At 30.3% G+C, this 20,274-nt stretch overlaps 1 protein-coding gene across 7 annotated transcripts in view; it reads right to left on the minus strand.

Annotated features, from left to right (window-relative positions):
• LOC148603392 (uncharacterized) overlaps positions 1-20,274 on the minus strand; it is a 28,460-nt gene that overhangs the window by 328 nt on the left and 7,858 nt on the right. Inside the window, exons 1-7 of one of the 7 annotated variants that reach the window (XM_088551864.1) lie at positions 19,705-19,944; positions 9,887-10,126; positions 4,021-4,074; positions 1,314-1,364; positions 901-951; positions 488-538; positions 238-270 (exon numbers count right to left, since the gene is read on the minus strand). In XM_088551864.1, the coding sequence (XP_088407990.1) occupies positions 238-270; positions 488-538; positions 901-951; positions 1,314-1,364; positions 4,021-4,074; positions 9,887-9,923 (277 nt within the window). In that variant the 5' untranslated portion in view covers positions 9,924-10,126; positions 19,705-19,944. Of the gene's footprint in view, positions 1-237; positions 271-487; positions 539-900; positions 952-1,313; positions 1,365-4,020; positions 4,075-4,768; positions 5,353-9,886; positions 11,104-19,704; positions 19,945-20,274 lie in introns of those variants that run through there. The other 6 variants (XM_088551865.1, XM_088551863.1, XM_088551862.1 and 3 more) reach the window with 6 other exon arrangements.

Raw genomic sequence — 20,274 nt, forward strand, 5'->3', positions numbered from 1 at the left:
ACTAGAGAACTGTATTATCAGATTTTTTGTATGCTTGTTGATCTCCAAAATTATTAAGAAAACAAGATTATCATCATTAATCGTAAACTTTAGTAGGCGTGAAATACAGTATGTTAATCGGCAGATATCTAAAAATCATTTTCTCGCTATAGCTCTATTCAGCGCATTTCAAAACTGGGGGTAAATCAATTGTTGAACTCGTGTCATTGAACTATCCTCGATGTTACTGTTACTGACCTATTCTTTCGCCTTTAAGCCCCCCATGTCCACCTGTTGCAATAAGAAAAATAAGTCTATAATTTATAAGTATAATTCTTCTTAAGGGATATGTAAAAAGCATTTTAAGAGTACAAACTAACATGAACAGGAACAATCTTTTATAATGGATATATAAGTTTAACTTTTAAAATGTTTTAATGTTATAAGGTCATAGAATTGATTAGTAATTTATATTTTCTAACAAATTCTATTTTAAATCAGTACATACCCCCACCTCGTTTCATTCTCTCTAGAATTTGAGACTGGTCAACATCTGGTTCTGAAAGATATGGTGTTTGTTCTGGTGACAAAAGTTATAACTGAAGTTTCATTATTATTTGTATGTAATTCCATTTTTGTTTATGCCTTCATGAATTCATATAACTCATATCGAAAGATAAAGATACGTGGAATGTTCAACTTGTTAATTGTGCATTTAATGTGCAATAATATAACAACAAATTGTTGTTCGCCATCCTTACAAAATCAGGAACTTTGGTAGGCGGTTTCTCCTTTAATTTTAATTTTTGCAGCCCATTAAAATTAGCCACATGCAAGGTTAGGAAATGACAGTGCACATTTCAAATTTTGCATTCAGCATTTTGTATTTTTTGTGCATTGTAGTTTTAAATCAGTACATACCCCCACCTCGTTTCATTCTCTCTAGAATTTGAGACTGGTCAACATCTGGTTCTGAAAGATATGGTGTTTGTTCTGGTGACAAAAGTTATAACTGAAGTTTCATTATTATTTGTATGTAATTCCATTTTTGTTTATGCCTTCATGAATTCATATAACTCATATCGAAAGATAAAGATACGTGGAATGTTCAACTTGTTAATTGTACATTTAATGTGCAATAATATAACAACAAATTGTTGTTCGCCATCCTTACAAAATCAGGAATTTTGGTAGGCGGTTTCTCCTTTAATTTAAATTTTTGCAGCCCATTAAAATTAGCCACATGCAAGGTTAGGAAATGACAGTGCACATTTCAAATTTTGCATTCAGCATTTTGTATTTTTTGTGCATTGTAGTTTTAAATCAGTACATACCCCCACCTCGTTTCATTCTCTCTAGAATTTGAGACTGGTCAACATCTGGTTCTGAAAGATATGGTGTTTGTTCTGGTGACAAAAGTTATAACTGAAGTTTCATTATTATTTGTATGTAATTTCATTTTTGTTTATGCCTTCATGAATTCATATAACTCATATCGAAAGATAAAGATACGTGGAATGTTCAACTTGTTAATTGTGCATTTAATGTGCAATAATATATCAAAAAACTGTTATTCGCCATCCTTAACTAGTGAAATAGAAAATGGCATGACGGACAAATAAGAAGTCAGATCAAGGGAAAACCAGCATTCAATCGACTGGAACCAATGAGAACGGTAATAGGATATTTCTGATAATGTAAGAATGCAATGTGTAATTAATATTGTTGATCATCAACATTATAGTAGATTTTAATTTGCAAAAACTTGCAATACATACAAAATTCAAAATTTTCCAAATTACTAAGACTTCTCTTCTATTACGTATGGTAAAAATTATTGAAGCTGAATTCAATTATTTATTCGTTGGGACTTTACACGCTCGCAGTTTTCTAATACTCTGAATCCATCAGGTTACTTTAAGTTAAAGTTTACGTTTTCAATACGGCTGCAATAGGAGTCCAAAGTTTAAAATTGCCCAATTCGAATAAGAAATGAAATTAAAGGATTTTAGCTCTATTAATTCCAAAATAAAAAACCGTCTTTCTAGATTTTGCAATTTGGTCCCCGTTTTTTCCATTTTTTTTTGGTAATAAGCCATCATTGTTAACAGTAAATCTCATTGTCGTTTTTAATTGCATGTTGTTTGATTAAAACAAATTATTAACAGGACAACATTTTTAACGTGACGATAAATAAGTATGTTAATTCAAGCTGAGTGGGGATCACATTATAAGATACAAAAAACTTCATTGAAACAAAACCAATTAAAAAATAAAACAATCCAATAAGTATGTAAATAAATCTAAATAGCGGTAACCCACAATTACTTTTTGAAGTCTGATAGAATATCACTAAATTTGTTCTTTATAAAAAAAATTGTAAGTACTATTATGTACCAGTTTTTTTATTTTACGCTAAATGGTGAAAATTCCCTACAGAATCCAAATAAAATGTTGTAAGGAATTGTCTTTATTTAGTATAAATTATCTCAAAATCAATATATTTTTACATTTGAATTCTGAAGTATATTCAATCAAGGTTATCTTCGAGAGAGAAAAAAACAAGGAAAATCTGTCTACAAGAAATATTAGGTATAATCTACCTTATGAGTCCATGTGGAAACCAGGCAGTTCCTATGATATGAATGGTACGTGGAAACATTTATCCCCGTGATGTTTTTATTCCAATGTAATGTTTATATCATATGTATGTCAAATAGTACAATTTTCTTTCTTTTTTTAAATCGGCAATGAATGGCTCAGGAAATGATAACAACAAATTTTTGCACAAAATGAAAGTTATCTCCCTTTTTCAATTCTATGTAATTAATTTCACTTTAATCATTGCATTAATCAAAAACTAACATTTAATTTTGAGCAAGGATTAATTTGCAATATAAAATTAAAAACAAAATTAATGTGTCACCGACTGCCTTGTTTTTGCGTGGACGCCCTCTTAACCGGTCAACGTTAATATTCATGATAAATATAATACAAACATTAGAACTAAAAATTAATAGCGCGCTAATTGCTTTTTAACTTATCTCATTAAACTATATGTATTAATTTGAAGCAGATTCTTTGTCTACGGGAACAAGTGTACTTTAATCATATTAATTCAATAATGAAACTATGTTAACTAATGTTGTGGTTAAAAATATGATATTGAGCACCGACTAATTTTCAGAAAATACAGTTTAACATCAATAAGAGGTATACGATTTAACTTCAAATCTGTTTAAATGTGTATTTAATTACGTTGTAGTGACACTGTTGATTAGGGGCGTATGTCAGTTAAGTTCAACAGGAATTACAAAATGTTCCCTCGTTGCAATTGTCATGATGTATACAGTAGTAATATTTAACGATCGATTGTTGAAAACGAAATTCTGACAAAATCACAACTATATTCTAAGAATTTAGTTTCACAAGGGCATTCATATTGTAACTCATTAGAATATATATATATATATGGCTCTTTTTCAAAGAGTGAAGTAAAGGGTCTGAATACAACTAACGATGTTCTATATGTGAAATTAGCAAAGCCAATTTTGGTTGTTCTCTCCGCGCGGTTCGAATGTTGTGAGATATATAGCAACAACGCCTGCCATTAGTTCATTGCCCTTAGCAAAATAAGCTTTATAAAATAAACCTAACGCTGACCGTTTGATTCCTCCTCGAAGAATTCATCCAGGAACCTAATGCATAATGGAAAGTAGTAATCAAGGGAACCAAGGTTATAGCGGTAATCAAAAGAATGTAATCCAGGGACAAAGACCAGACATGGAAAACAGACATACATACACATCAAAAAACATGAAGTAACTAAAATCATACATACAAAGCAACAAAAGCAAATGAGCAACTCGGACTCCACAAAAAACTGGGCGGATGGACCAGAAGTGGTACAGAATAGTTTATTTAGGTTGCGTTGAAACGTAGTATAGAGAATCAAAGTTACGATCCATGTCACATCCCATAAATGCCAAATATACGTCTCAGAATTTGAATCACTCTATTCGCTATATATATTTTACATACCTGCGGCTCGTTCCATTCTTGCACGGCTTACAGATGGGCCTTTAGCCAGTGACACTGTAAGATATATTAAATGAAAAATTTAAGTGTCACTTTATATAAAGCTTAGTTATTGCAATTGATAAAAGTAATTCATTTTAAGAAAAGTCAACCGAACTAACGATGCCTTTTTTTTAGATTTACACACACCATAAATCACCTCCTGTCTAAATCTTGCTACTTAAAAAAATATCACAACATCATTACATTTTCATCACATAAGATTCCGTCTTTTATCTCGGAGCTATTTATATGAAAACTCACAGAAAAGAATTTATCATCGACACTTTATAATTGATGAGAAAAAATCATGTGAAGAATTGTCGATCTATTTGTAATTGATAGAAGATATTATGCACTACCGTGCACACGGAATGAATGTTGATTATCTTTATACATTAACCTCCTTAGTATAATGTATATTAACTGCCACCTGTGATACTTAAACACAGAACATAAAGTTCATCAAACGGTCAACTGTTATAATACATACAAGAAAATGAAAATGCAGCTTAAATGATATTTTGTAAAACCTTTATATTGGTTAATAACACATATGTGTTTCCAATCTGAAAAATAAACAATATTTTAACTTTTGGTATTTAAATTTCATTTTTTCAGAATAGAATATTTTTATTACATCTGTTTTTTATGGTTAAAAAACTCTAATCGGAAGATCATAACGTATTCAAAATCAAATTAATACACTTACTTGTCAAAGCTGACAGAATCAGAGAGAAAAAAATAAAAACGCCTAACACTTTCATTCTCAAGTGTTGATGTGCTGATAACCGACACTAACTCAAATGTCACTACATAACATTGTACCAAATTTATGTATACGACGCTTTAATTAAATAACAAATCAAGCATACGTCATTTGTTAGAATAGAAATTGGGAAATGATTCTTAATACTATTCATGTTTGCTGTTGCATAAACAATTACCTGAGCCATACCTACGATGTAATTTTAGATTAAATTTGGGGGAAGAAAATAGAGTCATCTGGTCCTGTCTGATAAAGAGACTCCTTTGATACCATTAGTTTCAAAAGCTCCCTACCTTATGTTCCCATAAACCTTTATTGATGTTCAACTGTTACAATATCATACAATTATCAGATAAGGAAGAATTTATTAACGAATTACACGGTGAAAATGACTCTTCTAAAAAAGTACATTAAAAAGAATTTGGAACTCATCAGTGAATAATAATACATGTTGTATTGATTCTGTAAATTGAAGAAGTACATAACGTCCGGTATTATTTTTTTCTCTTTGTATAAGAGAGATGAGTAATACAAACAATATTTTCAACTATGAATATTTAATTTGAAAGCGGTAAATGTTTTTGTTTTTCGATTAGAAACTAAAATTAAATTAACAGAAAGCTGACACAAAATATTAAATAAGATATTGCCCGTATCATATTCACTAGTTTAGCGTAAAGGATCCTTAAGTAGCGGTCTTGATAAAGGCAAAGAGGACATGGGTGATTCATGCCTTTCGATAACCCACCAAATATAATGTATTTTTGCCCATATCCAAAGTCTGTAATTTCTGGCCTTTACTTCGTTTTCAATTTCAGTTTTCTATGTTTTTGCTGAAGTATATATGGGCAACAATTTCGCTGTACCCATGTACAGTGTTGTTTTGGGATCAACTGCAAACTGCCGTATAGTTTACGTATTTCCTCGTTGTTCATTGAAGACCCGTAGTTGGCCTTGAGATAACATTTTTCATTCTGATAGGGTTGTTGCGGCTTTGACATATTCACTATATCTACCCTTGTTGCATATTTTATTTATCATTTCATTTGGCAACAGTTACAGACTTAGTTTGCCATTCGGTTGCCACGCTTTTGAGATAAGATTATATTGTGTAAGAAATTGATACTTTGCACGAGTTATTAAAGCAATGCTATTAATTTGCATTTTGTTTCTGCAAATCATCTTCCCATCTATTATATATTATTACAAACCTTAGTTTATAAAGTACAAAGTAATTTTGAAATAGCTGAAGACAGTCGATTTAATAAAATTTTATGAGAGTAAAGTGTTGCTGTGTATGAACAAAGGGAACTTGTATCGTTAGAATGTGCTAAATTATGTTTCACATGTATATTAGAAGATGACAAAACAATACCTCAAACGATTCTTGTACTTGCATTTGACTTTATAGTTATAGACACAAACGTAATTGTGCAAAAAAGGCCTAAAACAGGCGATATCTTTTGTAGAATATTTTCAGATTCGACTTTTTTTAATAAAATAATTTCACTGTCACTTTTATCGAGCTTTAATTGTAGCAAAACAATACGCAAAATGTTATTTATGTTTCCTTAGCGAGACAAAAACATAATTGAACTTTAAGTTTAAAATTGAGATGAAATTGGTTTCATTGAAAAGCACCTTTTATCATTACCTCCTGTTTCCTTATGAATGTGGATAAAACAAATGCCGTCGAACAATAACAAAAGTGTGTAATTGTCTTCAATACCTGATTAGAAAAAGGAAATAAAACAGGCGAGGATGTATCACATTCAATAAAAAAATGTTTTCTTAATTTTGACCTTCATATCTATCTTGCATTTAATTGAAACAATGCTACAATATATAACTTGAGTCAAAAACTCATCTTTTTCATAAAAAAATTAAAACATGATTTATATTGACAGTGGAAATAATGTTTACGAAATAAGACAGTGATGTAGGCGAAATAATATGTTAAGTATTATCAATATTTGCACACCCTAGGCTATTCCTCAAGTTGAATTTCAACAAAAGAATGTAAGCTTGATTGAAATAAAATCAACTCAAGTTCAATTACTGACATCATTATTATATAGTGTCATTGTATGATTATAATTGGTTACAATCTGTTACTGAAACATCGCTATATGTGGCAGTTAAAGTTTATCATGAAGTTCTTCAGCATGATTTTATATTTTTCCTTGATTGCTTTTGCATGTGCAAGTAAGTAAAATAGGTAAATATGTTTAGTGAAGCCTGTTATTGTGATGATGATTTCAGACATAAAAACTCTTACTTATAATTGTGCTTTTTTATTACAAATATAAATTCAGAAGCATCAAACAAAGCACATTTATCTCATTTTTGCAAAGCGTTGATAAAAGTTGGATAGTAAAAAGAGTGTGTTGACAATTGTGACTCATGGCTATTATTAATTTTTAAAATAACAAGGGATAATAACAGATCTTATGATATCATACTGTATCTATTAAATGCAATATCAAAAACACTATTTTTGCTAATGTGCTAATGAAACATGATTTTATAGTCAGTAGTATTCGCGTTCGGATTGATGCATCAACATATTAACATGAATTCTCTATAAGGACCATATGATTTATACAAGGGTTCAGAAATCATAGACTCTGTCCATATGGTCACTAATTGACTGATAAATCATAAAAATAAAAGCAGTATGATCATATATTCAAAATTTATACCTGTTGCCATGGAAACGGGATGATGCATTTTGGCGCTAGTTTTGCAGTTTTGAATAGCATGTTACTTTTTATGTATTTATGTATCAATTTAAAAAAATTAAATTTTACTCTAGAGTTATTTACGTCATATACTGCTTTGTAGTTTTGTGATATTAACATCGAGAATTAATGGTTAATATTGTGCCTTCCTGACACAATCTAGATGATAAAATGATAATTACAGTCGTCTGTGCATTTAAAAAAGCTAACAAAATTTTGCAGAGAACGTTGCCTCAAATTAGAGCGAATATGACAACTAATCGATATAGGAATATGTCAATATGTCAATAGCGGGAATTTTAGATTTTGTTATTGTTTTCATACATACTTTTATTTTCTTTTAAATCGACAATCATGCTATCAGGGGAAGTCGAAAAATATATACTTTAGTTTCTTATAAACTAACCCTTTAACACTGGATAATCTTTGTAATAAACCGAAATTTCTTATTAAAAGACAATTCGCATAACATGACGTGTTAAGACAAAAGTTGATAATTTATCTTATTCTCCTTATTCTCCTTATTTCGTGGATTGATAGCCGTATATTTTTTTTAATTTTTCTAACTGAAAGAGGCACTATAAAACAAATTTTTTCAAAAGTACTTTAAAAATTTATTCACAAAAAGGAACTGCTATTTTGAAATGTCAATAGTGCTTCTTTCCACTTTTGAAGTAATATAAATCTAACAGTTTTCCGTGAGATTTTTATTTCAGTGAATTGCTTTAGTATTATTTTTTTAAGTGTCATCTATTTGTAGGAATTCGAAATTTATTTTCAACCATTTAATCAATCAGACAATAACTCAGTCTATAAGAGTTTTATTATACAAACGTTATACCATATTCATCCATAACAACATTAACAAGTATTTCAAAGTAAAGTATGAAATTCAGAAAGGTAAAAATTAGAATACTAATCCGCCGTTCACAAAATTTTAAATTTATGTTGAAAAAACAATGAATAATAAAGGAAATCCATGTAATAAATATGATAATCGATTTGTTATCGTGAATAACCAAAATATAATCACTCGTGCCAAGAATACAATAAGATTTAACTCCTGCGCGGAACAAGTTCCGCACACTCGTTAAATCTAGGCGTTCTTCGGCACTCGTTATCATATTATGGTTATTCACTCTTTCATATTAATTATCCTATTATTGTTTGTTTCTATTACAGTCAAATTGGATGGCTTTCTTTAGATTGAGTTTACGTTATGAAGAACAACAGTGGAATTTAGCAATTATAACACATTTATCCTTGTAATGGAGATCTCATCTCAGTCTTTAAAATTAAATTTGACTTTGAAAAGGGTGCAGTCAGTTCAACTTAAGGGGGAACACGACACCTCAGGGAAATAACTATTTAAAAATCAACAAAACGTTTAATTTTGTGCAATTTAGTAATCAAAAGTTTGTTGATGAAGCGTCTATATGCTTATTGAAATTTTTCATAGAAACAGGTGATTAAAATGTTTGAAAGAGTAATCAAGGGAACCAAGTTTCTCGCGGTAACGCAGTCCAAGGACAAAGACCAGACTGCGAAAACAGACACACACAACAAATAACATGAAACAAGTAAAATATTACAAACAAAGTAAAAAAAAAGTAAATGAGCAACTCGGACTCCACTAAAAACTGGGAGCATGAACCAGGTGTACCGGTAGGGTAAGCGTCCTCTGCTTTTCTCGAAACACTTCCCGAGTTGCTCATAAAAAATCAAGTTCGGGGTAGAAGAAAGGAAAACTATGACACATTGAAGAAATCAGTTTTCATGAAATGTTAGACATTTAACTTCTTTTATCATCAAAGTAAAACACTTATTAGAATTTCAAGAATTTTAAACGAGCAAATAAATTTTACAGGAGACGTTAGATATACTACTTATAATTTGGTTGTAAAAACAAGAAATAAGTACCTGTGTTCATGAGACAAGAATACTTCAGTTATTTGTGTATAAAATGATGAACTAAATATATTTGCAAAATTCTATCTATATATATGCAACTTTGAATGATTAATTTGTTCGCCTTTTAGTGCCCATAGAACAAAATGTAATAAACCTGAATAGAGAGACAGAAGTGACAATAGGTAAGTAAAACCGTTTCATAACTTTAAACAAGGGGAAATTCTGTTTATATAAAAGCAGTCACATTTTTTGTCACATCTTTCAAGTAATGTTTTGAACAATTTCAATTTGAAACAACAAATAAACATTTTATAATGGAAAAGAGGAGCAATAATTGTAATTGGGCTATTTGTGTCACGTATCGGCGAATTTGTTCATTGTTGCAAGACTATCACCGGATCATACTCACTTGGAATATTACAGGTGCCGGTTTCAGAGTAGCACATGTTCACCCTTCTGGAGCACCATTATTTCATCTCTAGTGCTTAAGTCTGTGGTGTTCACTTTGTATATGTAATCTATTCGATTTGACCCGCTACATTGCTTATGTCTCGCTTTCCTGTTTTCACGCTCTGGCCAAGTTTTGGGATTCTGACGTACTTTAATTGCCACATTGATCACGCTCCGATATATCTTGCCGATAAAAAATCTATAAAGTATATTACTTGTCTAGATAAAATTTCATAGGCTTTCAATTAATTCTTAATTATGTTTACTTTGATTCATAACAGTTCAAAAAGAAAGGCCTTTGAATCGACCAAAAAGAGGTATTTTAATCTTATACTAATACGTCAATATGCTACAAACATTATTTTGCATTATTTATTGTTGTTTTTATACAATGTACTAAGATAAAGTTGTTGCCATTGTCCTCTTTAAACTTGTCTTTAAACAAGAACTTTTTTAAGTTTAAGTTTCTCATGAGAACTTTGTCACGTGGAAATATCACAATTATTGTGTAGAAATAAATAGAATATCCAGTTTTTCATGCATTTTTTCCTCCGAGAAACATTTATAATAAAAAATAAATGTTAAAAAGTTAATACAATCGTCAGGGATTTTTAAAAGAATAACAATTTCTTTAACTGGAATATCCGATGAGAGAAGACTTTTAATACAGCGGCCTTCATTAACTATTTGCATACTGTTAGACTATGAAATAGATATATTCGTTTTTTCGGCCCTGTAAATTTATCTGCCGAGTCAAATCAAAAATAGTTTAATACGTTCTTAAAATGCTCACTATAATGCGTACTGAGAACCGAAATTGATCATGATGTTGCAATACACGTATATTTTTATAAAGGATATACAATTATTGATTAGGTATCCAAACCGTTGAAGTATGCGATCTGTTGACTGGAATTTTGATCATGAATGATACAAGAACTCATAAAGCTTAGTTCTTCTTTTTCTTTTTTAAGGGGGGGGGGGTTGGTTAAGTCATCATATTTTTAAACATAATTACGTGAATAAGTTTAAATATTTAACTTAATATATAAAATAGTGCCATGAATTTGTGTAGGCAAATCTGCTATTCGAAGAAAGGTATGGGCATACAAAACAGATTAATTAAAAATACACAACGTTATAGAAATTGTAATAAACGTTAAGTGATACCTACCAAATACAAATACATTGAATACATTGTAAACAGCGGCAAGCTGAATACTCGATCATAAAGATGATTTTTGAAGTGACATCACAGTAATGTACGAATAGAAATATTGCCCTGAGTACCCACAATTTCTCTTTTCTTGCTCTCTTAGTAGAGCGAGGTTATTATACGATAAGATTTACTCATGTCATTATTGTAAAATAGTTTTCTGTATTTCAGAAAAACCCTGTTGTTTAAATGGAATTGGAGGTTAAAGTGGAAAAGTTCTAATTTAAGATACAACAAAAAAAATTGAAACGACATTTCTATACATGGGGAAATTTATCAATATCTTTAGTCACAAATTAGAATGTAAATTTCGTATAATTGGGTAGTGTTTAGGTAAGTTTTGTAGTGTGTGTAACCTCACTATATATGTGAGAGAGGATTGTCATTTTTAAAGGGAACCCCTGATTAGTTTTCTCGTGACTACTAGGGGTAATTGTCACGAGATTAAAGCTGCTAAATGTAAATATTTTTTTCTAATATAATGTGTCAAAGTATAGTCTTAATGATCCATTATTTTTAATGTCATAGTTATTTCGCTGTATGTAAAAAATGTTCCCATGTATTATGCGATTATTATACCAGTGCCCGGTTTCATAAAAAAATCTCAAACGGAGAGTTTCCTCGAATCCTTGATTTTGTCTTCAAAGCTTTAATTTTGAGTGATTTGATAAGTCGATATCTGAGTTGAGAAAGGATTTGAGAAAATCTCAATTTAAGAATTTTTACGAAACCGAATCAAGATAACATTTTAAATGTTTCATTTATACTATGTTTTATCAGTAAATAATTTAATAAGACCATTTTTAGTGTTAGAAAAGATCCTGGCGATTTAACTTTGGATACAAATTTTTCCTATCAACTGATCAAGGCCATGAATTTTAACGGGACTACTTTTTACCAAGAAATAATCCTGTCTAAAAAGGGCATGTGTATTAGAATAATTCATATAAGTTAATCGTTGTTGCTAAAATATTGAATTATATGGAATGTAACTAATATGTGAATATGTTATTTTGTATAAAGAACTTTGGAACGACTTACGCAAAACATAAACCGCTTCAAGTTCTTTACAAAATTACACGTTCAAAAAATTGTATCCTAAAAATCATTTCAAAGTTTTTTCGTACGTCTTATATTTTTATCTCCTGTATCTTGAACATCATCTTTCTAAAGGCGCTGTATGTTAAGTAAGCTACTAAGCATTTTTTTTATATGAGATTAATTAATTTGGTCGAAACTATATGATCAACAGAATAAATTTAAACAAAAAGTTGCCTATTTTGAAGATATGAAATCTCCAAACCTAAAAGTGTGTTTCCTTTTTTGTCACAATATTTATGCAATTCCTTACTGAAAGTGATGCAGTTTGGTGCGTTTCCCAGTTAATCACGTTGTTCAAAATATTCAAACACATACTATTTATTTGCAGTTAAGTATCGTGTACAATTTGTTGTGATTTTAGATCCCAACCATCTATCTGATACAAAATTCCCCGATTCATTTAAATTTGTATTCACTCCCCCCATTTGTAAAATTACATTTGACACTTACTGATTAGCAAGTGTTTACCCACACCTTTACTAGTATTGTTTTCAGACCTGATTATTCATTTTTGTTAATGTTTTGTAGATATCTGTAAATAAGATACATTATTGAACCTGACGACAAAATAGTGCTGTATCAACTTATTCTTTTAATCAGAAATTAATCAGCATTTTAGAGTTGGATGGAAGTCCCGCTTCTCAATTAAGCACACAGCATTAGACTTCGAGTGACTTAGAGTTAGCTTTTCTTTTGGCGTTTCCTTCTGCGTATAAGCGCCATGGAAATCCGACTAACCGTGTCGAAATAGTACAAAACAGAATTTTGCTTGATATATCAGGCGTGTATACAATAAAAATGCGACCAATCAATCAATCAAACGATCAATAGTGTTTGCTAGACGTTTTGCAGGGTACAAAAATCCGTGTTATGTCTGTCTGTCGGTAAACTCTTACACAAGTGGAGACCACCCCATACACAGGGATTAAAGGGATCTTACCACAGATTAATTTCATAGCATTTGTCGAATAGTTTAGTTTCGAATCTTCATATATCTTTGATTTCTAATACTGAATATATATACTAAAACTTTCACATAAATCTCTCTAGACGGGGGGGAGACTATACAGTGTTACAGAAACAAGACATCACACAATTAAGTAAAACATCTGCAATAAAAACTCCCACACAAAACAGCGTCGCCCCGCCATATTGCAAATGAGTAATATCCAATAATAATCTAGCAACACGTATCAAAGACTATTAACAATCATTCATTTTAACTATTATGTTGCAAGCGTAGTAGATATCTAGGAAACAGTGGACACATATCCGAAAATGACAAAGTAGATTAAGGTAACGAAAAATTCACCATAAAAGATACGCATCGTCTCTCTGAACGCACTAACGACGTTTCCAAATAATAGATACAATTGAGTTTACAAAAAGAATGAAACCAAACTTTAAAAAAGATTAATATTTAATTTACATGGACCTGAGGAAATATATATTTGTGTACCTCCAATAAATGAAACATTTCAACCACATTTTAAAAAATTAAGTGCAGACCAAACTGTAAAGTCATGGCATGTCATACTAGCGATGTTGTTAAAATATTGACGAGTGCTATGATTAGAACAAAAATCAATATCATACTAATTCACTTCCGGTAGACGATAAAATACATCTTATCTCTGAAGACACCGGCATGTAAACTTTATTAAAAACTTTGGTTTTTAAGCGCACTTTTTGGATAGTGGTGTGATTGATAATTGTAAAAGTAAAGCGTAGTTAATCCTATGATCTAGCCACTTCGACTTGTTTCAAACGAACTACTTTATTGCGGCTCGAAGGTGTGAAGTTCGGTAGGTAGTCAATTCTGAAAGACGTCTTTTCTTTAAGAAGATCAATACTTGGTCACATGTTATATGCAGACATAGTATCAATCATTTACAATAATACTATTGTTATAAACACACAAATACATTCCAGCTGATTTGATTTGCATTTACGCTAAAAAAAAACTTGCTTTCAATTGAAGTTTTGGAAAATATTACAACCATCATGATAGAACTCGGTAACCCTGTACATACCTTTGTGCACTTATGAATATTTTTCAGTGTAACCAAGAGTACTCATCTATGTATAATTGAACAAAAATAAGGTTATAATGAAAAAAAAATGATGGAACTTAAAGTGAAAAACAGGAGTTTGTGTCTACATGTTTATCTACATTACTGAGTTCTATCTTGTTTCATAACATGATACAGTTTGTGTTCTATTTATACATATATCACATGATAACAGTGGAAACTTGCTATTTCGTATAAAATTGTTGGCATTTTACTACTCTATACTGTACAAGTCCTTTATAATAGTTTTTACTACTTCCAATGAAACTTGTTTTTAAAAACACCTAGCATTATATATGTATTGTTTATTCTTCAGTAATACCAGAATATATACAGTATTATTAACTCCGCATGTAATGTTTCCAAATAAAAATATCTTATTGTTGAAAGGTATGCTTATATTGATTGTAACCATGTATCTATGTCTTATAACAAATTTTGAACTACATTACAATTCCATAATAAATGCTCTAGTATTTCTGGTTCTTCTTCACAAAAAGTACAATTTTGATTGTCAACTAATCCAGTTTTATGTAATAATTAATTGGTGGTTAACATATTATGGTTAATATGATATTGTAACCACTGTAGTTGGGTATGTTTTGATATCAAAATAGAACCTAAAAATAATCTTTCAATTACAATTCTTCAAAATTTAAAATGGTCTCCCATATTTGGCCATTTGGAGTCCAATCATGTTTAAAAAAAAACATAATACATATATTTGGTCCCCTCTGATCTGTTTAAATAAGTATTCAGAATGATGGAAAACAGGATATGATAAAACAATTTTATCAGATTTAAATTTCCATTTTTGCCTTATATAAGGCAGATACAACGCCATTATATTCCATAATATCAATGCGCATATTAGACTTGTCTTGGAATTCCATGACTGAAAGGACATTTCTATTATAATTCAAGATGTGACATACTAAACATATTCCTTTTTAAATTTATTTTTAATAAGAAACCTTTTTTTATCTCACAGTGACTTCATTATTTCTCTACATCGGGTTTGTGTGAAATATTCTAAAATGCAACTCTTTTCTTTTTCAACATCATTCCATGTTTGAAAACATCATTCCAAAATTTGTATGTACAATTGATAGAAATAGCATATTCATTTCCACATTTCATTAGAACATCTTTATCTACTATGGCAAAAAGTATAATAGCCCATTTACATTTAGATTTAAGAATCTTTCTTATCCGTGTGTTTCCTTAATACAGTAAAGCAAGTTATAAACTCATTTTAAGACCACCTTCTTAAAAACTTTTTTTAAACTTTCCCATTTCATTCTACCATTTGTTGAGTTCCAGATATATATAAACAAAGTACTATCAAATTTAGAAATCACATTTACTAGTCTTGGGTGAAGTAAGCAATAGATAGTTAAGACTATATAATATCAAAGTTTTTGTGCACTGTAACTGTGTTGACTTCAATATTGTAACAACACAACCCTGTTCCCGAAGCCTAATTGTAAGTAGTCTAGCGCGATGCAAAAAGCTTGCGTAGTTCATAAGCTCATAACATATGAGTTGTAATATAAAAACTCCATATGTAGGCGCTGAAGGAATGTTGCCACAGATGAAAGGAAATTTGACAATTAAAAAGGCCAAAGTAATATCTTAATAACAAACTCTAATCCACTTAATTATGGAAATTGAAAAAATCTAAATCATTAAAAAGAGAACTCCAGGATATTGAGTCAAAAACTGTCTCAAAAACAATCAATAAAGGTTATCCTTCTCTTCTGTGTGATGTACGATATCATGAATGATATGTGATCATGTGATCATATATAGTTTCTTATGTACCTCCCTTCTATAGAACCGGTTTGATCAAGATTTATCTAATGTTTAAGTACAGATCTTATTCTTTTAGTAATAACACCAGAACCTATTTTATAGACGGTGTAAAGTTAAGAAATAGGCCGCTAATCTTCAAAAATTGTTTTGGTTTGTAGTCTTTTCGAAGACAAGTAATAATTCCTTGTCTCTGTGTATTTGATAAACGTCCTGATTCAGAGGTAAACTATATGTTGTTTTTATTATATTTGGTTATATTTGTTTTGATTTCCGTGAGTTATTATGTGACTGTGGCCCTGACTGTATGACATAAGTTTCCGTTTTATTTGGACTTCAGTACTTTGATTTTTTATTAATCTTGCCTGTATTTCTTCCTGTTTATTTCCTGGTGTTATTTATATCTTGTTTTCTTAATTTGATAGGATTTTTGGGTTTTTATTTTTGTTTTTTTTTTATTGTTCTTTTGTTTTGGTTAGTAAGGTTTATTGGACTTTTGTGAGCGGGAATACATACACATGTAGAATATTTGCCTTCTATTTGATCGGGTTTAAGAGTTCTGAAAGAGTGATAGATTTTGAATGCATTAGTTCATGTAGACTAAGTGCTATACTTTTTCTGAGTCCTGCTACATGTATTCAGATTTACAGTTCACATTTATGTCCATTTGGTATATTCCTATTTTTTAATAATTACACTTGGGATTATGATTGTTACATTTTTTTTTACATATTACAGTATGAATATGTAGCCAGTCAAGCCAGACAAAATTAGTTTATCGACAGAGCCCTTGTATCACATGTGAAGAAAGCGATATGTGTGTTTTGCATATGTATTCATTTTGTCTGCATTTGTTTCTTGTAAGTTTAGTTTCATTCATCTCCATCATTTTGTTCTATATTGTAAATACTGGATACTACTATTTTTGTCTTTGTGTACGAGATTTGTAGTCAGATTGAGTTACTTATTACAAATTATTACATTTATCTATCATTTTTTTTCACTTTGAAGTGTGTACATGTCGCCGGGTATTTTGTGATATTAGGAAAAATGTCGTCCTGTATATTTTTTTTATTCTGAAAATACAATTAATCGACTTTGTAATATAAAATTACAATAGCGAGCTGAACATTTCTCGTATTGAACTATTACATAATTCCGAACATTTTTTATATCTATAATTGACTAACCTGAAAATACAGGGAACTGTTGCAAAACAGTCCACTATGTTCCATGTATACCCATACAATGTAATGGCTACAGGTGTGACAGGCAGTTAGTAAACAGGTGATATTTTTCATGCAAGAGTGCATTCAAATTAAGGTGCGTTTGACTTTTAAATTTGGTCCGTCAGTTAATATGAACTGATGATGTAATGAATGATTAATGAATGATATGACTTGGATAAAATGTGTATCATATTTTATCAAAATCAACAGTTTTAATTAAATAAAACCAAAAATACGGAAAGCTAAATGGACCTTCCCGTGACATACCCTTTAATTGACATTGATTGAATTTTAAAATTTGAGAATAAGATGGAGTTGTCTCTCTTTGTGTGTGTCATTGTAATATTATGTGTGATTTTGATACAGTGTTATAACTGATATGCGACTATAGTCTAAGAATATTACAATAATTTTTATTTGATAGTTTCTATAGAAGTGTAGTTCAAAGATTGAACTTCTTATCTAGTAACTTCTACCCCCACATTATCTAATACGTGGTGTTTAGAGTTATGCAAGTTTTCATAGAACATTTTAGTTTCTTTTTATATATAAAATTGGTCTGTAGCACTATTTTCAACTTTTTTCATAATTTTTAGTATGATCGTACTTGAACAATTTCTAGACTAAAGACTGCAGAAATATTTAGTGGGTTTCTTCCCTTCATTTATCTATTTGAATCTAGATCTGAAATATTTATCTCGATTTTGTCTTCTTTACACAGGTTGTCCAGATCTACCTTTTCCATTCTAACTTAATCAAACTTTCTACAGATAAATTGGATTATAAAAAAAAATCAGTTTGTTCACAAAGTGTAGGTTCTATTTTATCTGTTTTCTTCTTCAAATTACGTGAATATGATATTGTTTTACCTCTTATCTCTATTAGCAAAATCTTTAAACAGTAACTGATGGTTGATACATAAATGTAGGCCCCCATTTTTCTAATTTTTATGACATTAATATTGTTATAAACTAAAGTTCAATATTGCTTTTTACCTATAAAATTTTATCTTTTATACATTTGACATAATAAGCGACATATCACTATTTCCACAACCATCAATTCTAATGAATGGTTTAAAAACTAATTTTAATACAACCACAGAATGGTTGAATCGATAACTTTAACCTATTTTATATTGAGAAGCATATTGTCAGGCATTAAGAAAAAGTAAAGCCTGGCCTGCTTCAGAGATCTTTTCTTTCGCCATTTTCTCAGTATTTGGAGAAAAGTCCCTGAAAGGATCAACTAGACTCCAGTTTTCTGTTGTCTCTAAAATTTAAACCTTGAAAAAGGGTAATTTATATTTCGATAGTTGAAATGATCAAGTGTCTATAAATGAAAAAAAATTCATTACCAGTGTAAATTTTGTACTATCTACGGCCATATCTAAGTAATTACTACATGTATCATTGTTCTTCTTATGCAATTTAATATTTACTATTAAGTAGCACTCCACCTAAGAATCATGCAAAATGTGATTCATGGTTGGAAAGCCTACATATTTTTATTTTTGATATTTTGTTTAAATTTTTATAGTAAACAGAAATTGACATGTGGTTTTTCATTTAACCCGTGCTCATGGGAGATAAAATTTATATAGAATGCACTGTAGATTTTAAAATTAAGGGAGATAACTCTGTTAATGGCACTCAAATACAATACAATCTACTGGATTTCCAATGTGGATTATCCCCTAAGAGCAGGCAGATTTGAATGAATAAGTACACATTTCATAGTATAGATCCATACACCAACCTAATTACAAAAATAAAAATATGTAGCCTTTTTTGGGGTGTATCACATTTTTCAGATTTTGCATGATTCTTACAAAGACAGCTACTTAATTATTAAAACAATTTCTCGTCTAGCATTTGAAGCTACAGATGAACAGAAACATTCATATCCCTAAATAGATCTTACTATTGATTTATTTTCTTTAAAAAAATAAGTATTTTGTAAGTAGTAAATGCTATAATGATATGTTCCAATAAAACCTTGATAATTTGGCTTAAAGCCGAAAACTGTCACATAGCTCTTCAAACTTTGTGTAAACAAATCGTAACAATATCTACTTTGATAAAGAAAAATAATAATGATAATATACAATATTATGTTGTGATCTGATAATGATTTAAAATGAAAATATTTCAGAACCATTAGGTACAGCATACATTACATTTCTGTATTCGTGAACATAGTTATTGGAGTTACTCAAATTAAGAATGATACCATCACAAAGTCCAAATTTCAACTGCTGAGCATCAAATGTTATAGCATTAACTCAACATTTGTAGTACCAGATAGAATTAAATTTATTATCATTTTCTAGTCTGCTAATACATACCATGTCTCTTTTGGTGACAGCATCAATAAACCTTCCACCATGGTTGAACTCCTGTCTAACTCTCAGTATAATTCGTAGGCCGGAGATGTGGGTATATTGTCACTTACAAATGGGAAGTTTACCGAGCTAGACTTCTTACAGTTAGGATTCTGGAACAAGGTAGTATTGGTACAAGATTGAATAATCACTACAGAAATCATGAACGTGTCATACTTTTCCTTTCTTCTTTCGTCTCTCCCGGACTTGATTTTAAGAGCATCTCGGCAGGTGATTCTAGAAAAGTAGAGGTCGATTACCCTACTGCTGTATCTGGTCCATGCTCTATGCTTAAGTGGAAATTAATCATCTATATAACGAAAACTGGAATTGAAGGGCGGCTGGGCTACTCGTTTCGTTGTTTTCCCGTATGAGCCTTTGTAAAAGGGTTGATTAAAAGGAGTGTAGGAACAGTTCATTAACTTGATAAAGATATCATGTCATGCCAGGCGAAAAAGTGAACCACGTGTTTCTTAACAGAAACATTAAAATTAAAACTTGATTTGCAAAGTTGAGCGTTAAATTAAACATTTA

Source organism: Perna viridis, chromosome 11 (assembly GCF_037379345.1).
Source record: "Perna viridis isolate PV_CMFRI_1.1 ecotype Kerala chromosome 11, ASM3737934v1, whole genome shotgun sequence".
In the NCBI taxonomy this organism is placed as follows: Eukaryota; Metazoa; Mollusca; class Bivalvia; order Mytilida; family Mytilidae; genus Perna; species Perna viridis.